The sequence below is a fragment of the Mytilus edulis genome, chromosome 9, assembly GCF_963676685.1.
Source record: "Mytilus edulis chromosome 9, xbMytEdul2.2, whole genome shotgun sequence".
NCBI lineage: Eukaryota > Metazoa > Mollusca > Bivalvia > Mytilida > Mytilidae > Mytilus > Mytilus edulis.
In genome coordinates, this window is record NC_092352.1 from 28539752 (window position 1) to 28546615 (window position 6864).

Here is a 6864-nt window from a genome sequence, read left to right on the forward strand (position 1 = left end):
CAATGACTTTTTTCATTCGCCACAATTAACCGTATACAATATACAGACTCATGTTAGAATCGAAATATTTTTTGTAACAATATTTGTTAGTACAATTTTGATTTCCTTCCGAAACATTTTATAGCGCTTTAATGAATAACGAGAATTTTCTGGGAATGTCGCTCAAAATATACAGCCGCTCAAAATATACAGCCACTCTATTGTTAACGAATGTTTGAATAGTGGGTTTGATAAAAAATAATAGAATGATTGTTAAGTTTGTACACCAACATTCAAAGTCTTCCAACAACACATCAAGTGACCGCCTATAGTGTTTGTAAAAATCGCAAATACGGAGTATACGGTACAGCTCATAATAAAAATTCCAAACCAAATATCAATTCATTGTTTGATACAGAAGCTGTGTAATATATAACGACATTTGTTGACAAACGGACGGACATGGTGATTGCAGCCATTTCTTACATTGATTTTGAATACGATTTGGAATAGAACACAAAACATATAAGTAAGTCCTTACAAAGTTATTTCATTTACAAAAACAGTACAGTTTAAGCTTTTTTACATTTATACATTCTGACTGATTCCCGTATTTATTAATTCTGCTTATTTCTCCTGATACCTCCATACTGGTATCACTTGAATAATGAATAGTTGCTTCAAACTTAGCGTTTCCAGGTTTTGTTTCAACTACAAGTAGATACCTCGTATCTTGTTCATTGTTATAAATATAACTTCTGATTGAAAAGCGTTCTTCCATTGATTTATCACGTTCGAAGTTAGATTTGACCTTGGATGCTTTTATGACATTGCTCAAAACTAAATGGACACATTTATCCGCATGACTTTTTAACAATTTATTTACTTTTTTGACAAGAGCAAAAGCCATTATCTGAACACGCTTGTTTTTCACGTTTATGTCCTCTGATGCATAGCACGGGCAATAATGTTCGGGGATGTCGGCATCATAACAACTTCGTGTTTCAGGGATTGGTTTAAACAAAGATATCCCTCTGGCATGTTTATCAACAGGTTCGCTATGATCAAAATTGCTCTTTATAACATCCTTAAGTGTTTCATGGACATCAAAAACTGTTGTCAGTCTTTCTGTATTTTTCAGCAAATTGCTGTGAATTTGAGGATATCGTTGTTTTATATGTTTCGGAACGTATACAGTAAATATTGGCATTAATCCTGTAACTCTACCGATATTTGTGTTTTGAATTTCACTGTAACGTGGACCGTGATCAGAAAAGAACACGAAAATTGCATTGTCTAGATTTCCAGTTTCGTGCATCCATTTTAAAAATTCAGCGCTGTCTTTATCTGCAAGGTTATAAAAATTGATATAGTCATGACCAAGCTCAGTATTAAAAGACATGCCAAATTTTCGGCGGTTTTTATAAGCTTCAATATATCTTTTATAATAGTTTATAACAATTTTATGCTTAGGAGTATTTCCAATGCACAAATATGAAGAATCGCTAACCTTAATATTCTTATACTCCATAAAAAGCAATATTTTCCTTATATCTCGATTCTTTATAGGTTTTATTTTTTCTGCTGCAACAAAAAACGTATTAGTTAAATGATCTGTGGGTTGTCCATTAAAACCCTTGAAACACGATAATCGAGGATATTCCTCGCTGAACATTGTTACGTATCCATTTTGAGAGAAATTATTCCATATAAATGGTACCTCGGCAAAGGTCTTTTTAACTTGTTCATATCTACCACCGGTGAGTAGCCCACCTAAGTTAGGCCAAGTGTTATCGCCTACTTTTGTATAGCCATTGAAAGTGTAGGACTCTAAAACGTCTTCCAAGTATTTCATAGTCAATGGCATCGTTCTTTTCGCAATAAGACCAGAGAGGGCATCGAATCCATAAAAATAAACACTCAGATTATTTTCCGATTCGTTTTTAAACTTTTTGTTGTTTGTAACAATTTTAAAATCAATGCCATAGAGCAAACCATCGTAGACTTGCTTCCCGCCATTTGTACACACGGCATAAATAAAATCTCCTGGGATATATATGGGCTCCGTACATCGAATACCAGTTCCTAACGTTATATTATCGTCATCAATACGAATAACTGGTTGACAAGTGCAATTTAAAGACTGGTACCCACTGGAAAGTTTTAATGATTGATTTACTCGAACTATACCATCGTTGTCCATATACAGAATAGGTTCACTCGATTCGCACTGTACAGGGCTTACATCCCAGAAAAATTCAGATATCGATGAATCAAAAATATTAAATTTAGGAATAACACATGCACTTTTTATATCCATATTCTTATAATAGTGAAATACGGGTTTGTTAAATGCTACATTGAACCACAGTACCAGACAAAAACACATTATCCAAAACAAGATTCGTTGATAACGACATTGGCCATATGAAAAATATCCACCAATATTTCGAATATTACGTAAAAACGACATTATCAGTACTATGTTGCTGTGACCTTCACCTGAAAATACATAAGTTCGAATTATCAAGTAGTATTTTATATATAATAGACAGTTATCAATGATATTAACATAATTGAAGAAATAAATAGGCTGCAGGCATGTCCAAACGGCTTACGCCATTATAAAACTGGCGTACAGCAATATATAAAACTAGCATTTTAAAATTTATTTTGAGACTTAAAAAGAGGAAGAAGGAGGAGGAGGAGGAGGAGGTTTTATTTCCATTATATCGGCTCCCAAAGATCATAAAAAATAAAGAATAGAGAATAATGGGGTTATAAAATAAAGAATGGAGAAAATGGCAAGGAAAATAAAGAAAATACAGAAAGGAAGAACACCTCATCCAAACCCTCTTTTAAGCATCATATTTAGATTAATCAGACTTTTTAACATTCAATTTGTTTAGGGGCCAGCTGAAGGACGCCTCCGGGTGCGGGAATTTCTCGCTACATTGAAGACCTGTTGGTGACCTTCTGCTGTTGTTTTTTTCTATGGTCGGGTTGTTGTCTCTTTGGCATATTCCCCATTTCCATTCTCAATTTTATTAATATCCACTTTATTTAAACTTATGGATTTATACCCTATATATGAGTGAATCAATTCAAAGTAGATTGACCATACTAATTTACATATTACTATACATATCCTTGCTTTTAGCAGTCATATTTAAAATCCAACCTGGGAATTATGTTACAAAAGTTGTATATGTCATATAAACAAACAAGAGTGCACACACTAAAATTTCGCCTTCATTACTAATCATTGATATTATGTCGATAGTCCTAAATATAAAGCTTTATTACAACTGTCACACAAACTTAACATAAACCCAGAAAACTAAACATTGACCTTTTAACCATGAAAATGAGGTCAAGGTCAGATGAACTATGTCAGACAGGCGTGAACAGCTAACAATTCTTCCATACAACAAATATGGTTGACATGATGCTTCCAGTTTAACTGAGAATACAGACCAAAACACAAAAAATTAACACTGAGCAATGAACTGTGACAATGAGATCAAGGTCAAATAAAATCTGCGCAACTGACATATAGATCATAAAATATTTCCATACACCACATAGTTAACCTATTGCATATAGTAATAGAAAAAAAAGACCAAAACTCAAAAACTGAACTTTGACTAGTGAACCATGAAAATGAGCTCAAGGTCAGATGACATCTGCCAGCTACGGCAATCATTCCATACACCAAATATAGTAAACCTATTGCATACAGTATAAGAAAAACAGACTCAAAACACAAAAACTTAACTATAACCACTGAACCATGAAAATGCGGTCAAGGTCAGATAACACTTGGCAGTTGGACATGTACACCTTACAGTGCTTCCATACACCAAATATACTAGACCTATTGCTTATAGTATCTTAGATATGGACTTGACCATGAAAACGTAACCTTGTTCACTGATCCATGAAATGAGGGTCCAGGTCAAGTGAAAACTGTCTGACGGACATGAGGACCTTATACGCACATACCAACTATAGTTATCCTATTACTTATAATAAGAGAGAATTTAACATTACAAAAAATCTTAACTTTTTTTCAAGTAGTCACTGAACCATGAACATGAGGTCAAGGACATTGGACATGTGACTGACGGAAACTTTGTAACATGAGGCATCCATATACATTTAGTATGAAGTATCCAGGTCTTCCACCTTTTAAAATGTATTTAGCTTTTAAGAAGTTAACTAACACCGCCGCCGCCGGATCACTATCCCTATGTCGAGCTTTCTGCTCGACAAAAATGTGTATTTAAATATGCTAAACTTTACATTGCAAGAAATTCAATATAAAAGTTGTGTTTATGTGAGTGGAAGGATGGGTTAAACCTGGGACTATAATTCTGTCTTTGGGTAACATCCCCCCCCCCCCCCCCCCCCAGTTAATGTATATTCGAGAATGTATCTATCACAAATTTTAAACCTTATATATTTTGTAATTAATTAACTTGATAAGCAATCTTTAAAATGGTAAAGTTAATCATTTAAAACCATTAAACTACTAATGTTTGAAATTCCATGTAGATTTTTTACTTTTGCGTAGTATTCATGCTGTACTTAGAAAGAATTACCCCTACTCTATTTGTCAAGTATTTGCCTAATGGGTCAAATATTTTAGAGGATTGTTGCAATATGTCAAGTATTTGCCGCTGTACAATTGCTTGACACTATTGATACAATCATTTCCTTTACACATTTAGGTGGTGGGACTTGTATGTATATGAATGAATGATCTTTATTCTCATAAACCAAATACATAGTTACAGAGAAGATATTACAATAATATATATAACATATATAAGATATAGCATGTGTGAAATACAAATTAATATGATAAATATTTACACAAATGATAAATAAAAACATAGTTGTATTAACCAGGAGGATAGACTTTCACAGAAATAGATTTAATAAATCTACAAAGTTTCTCAAGCTCAACAATATTTTGGGTTGATTATACTTGTTTGAATTTGATAACATTTATATTTTTATTACAATATTGTGGCAAGTATTTGCATCTTTCATCTTTGAAATAATTACATGACATGATATAATGGTATTCATCACCAATGTCAGCTGAGGCGCAAAGGTGACACAATCTTTCAAGATATCACAAGGCCACTTTTTACATTACTATCCAGCATCACATTTGCAATTTAAAAGGTATAGTTGGTTTGTTTACAACTTGTTTTCTCAGCTTACCTGTACACAAACTTCTTTTGTTTATTATGCTTCCCATTTTATAGTATTGCTACTAATGGTATGCCGTTGAACGACTATCGGATTTCTTAAAAGTTTGAAATAACTGCTACTGGACGTTTAGCAAAACCAACAAGGACAGCATTCGCCTAAGTTGATGATGATTGGTCATGATTCATTTCATAAAAATTGAGGAATTTTTCAATTAGAAAAAATACGAAATTTGAGAAATATCCGGGTCATTTTGAGAACATCTATAGGTCTCCGTGTTAAAGGCCGTACTTTGACCTATAAAGGTTTACTTTTATAAATTGTTATTTGGATGGAGAGTTGTCTCATTGGCACTCATATCACATCTTCCTTTATATATAAACCTTAGTGAAACGTTTTAAAACTTTCACCTTATGAAAGTTTTCTTCCAAACAAGCACTTGAAACAAAACAGATAAAGGTGGTTACTATACTATATATAAAAATATTAATTTTCGCGAACCATTTAGGTCACGGAAATTCCAAAATATGGCATCAGTAAGGAGAGTTGTGCAAATAATGTGAATACACAGAACCCCCATCCAAATTATCTTTAGCTAAAAGTATTCATCATTTTCTATTTTTATATGTACTAACAACATTCCATTTTTCTATAATTTCGATTAAAATATTCCAAAATCTGAGTTAAAAAAAGTCAAATGCCCAAAATAAACATTGTCTGATTGGTTGAAGTACTGTGGCGTCAATGATAAGCATAACAAGCCTCGATGTAAAGCACACGCTTCACATGAATAAGGAGAGTTTTACAAATAATGTGAATACACAGAATCCTCCATCCTATTTATATTTTGCTGAAAATGTTGCAATGTTCATCATTTCTGTTTTGATTCTGCTAACAACATTCCATTTTTTCTTTAATTCCGATTTATATATGTGGAACCCGCAATAAAAATAGATGGCCTCAATGATTTAAACGCAACGCAAAAAATTCCGTTGACCCTGAATTCAACGGATCGATAATAGCATCATCACCATCAACAAAATGTTTACCGTTATCTTTGTGAAATTTCAGTTATATATCGTTCTTTAATTAGAGAAATTTTGGTAAGTATTACTTATTAATGTTAAGGTTCTACTGATGTGCTCCTCTAGACCTTTTTGACGGTCCGTTTTATCCCATTTATCTCAATATTATCACAGGAGGTTGAAATCCTATCAATGAGGGTCTATAAATATGTCAACTCGACTATCACAGTAGAGCTTCTCTCTACGAGAGAAGCTCTACTGTGATAGTCTACGAGAGAAGCTCTACTGTGATAGTCGAGTTGACATATTTATAGACCCTCATTGATAGGATTTCAACCTCCTGTGATATTATCTCCGATGACAGTAATGTCAACCCCGACCTATTCGTGTCAAAAGTGAAAATCGCATCGATTTATTGAACTAATTTCTTCTTAAACTGTGCATGCATTATTTCTGTATTATATGATAACCAATCACATTCACGTTGCATGTTTGCATGAAAATGGTCATGTATTAGTGAATTGTAAGGGCGATTCAACTTGAGGTCAGTGCGCGATCACGTGACATTATTATTTGTAAACAAATTTAAAACATGCTCCCCGCGTAACACGTGTCTGAATTATCCTTTCAAAGTGTT

General features: G+C 33.3%; 1 protein-coding gene across 3 annotated transcripts in view; it reads right to left on the minus strand.

Annotated features, from left to right (window-relative positions):
* Positions 1-374: 374 nt before the first annotated feature.
* The window catches only part of LOC139488004 (uncharacterized), a 9288-nt gene continuing 2798 nt past the window's right edge, over positions 375-6864 (minus strand). For all 3 annotated transcript variants that reach the window (XM_071273309.1, XM_071273310.1, XM_071273308.1), the window contains exon 2: positions 375-2481. In XM_071273309.1, coding sequence (XP_071129410.1) covers positions 530-2452 — 1923 coding nt within the window. In that variant the 5' untranslated portion in view covers positions 2453-2481 and the 3' untranslated portion in view covers positions 375-529. The remainder of the gene's footprint in view (positions 2482-6864) is intronic.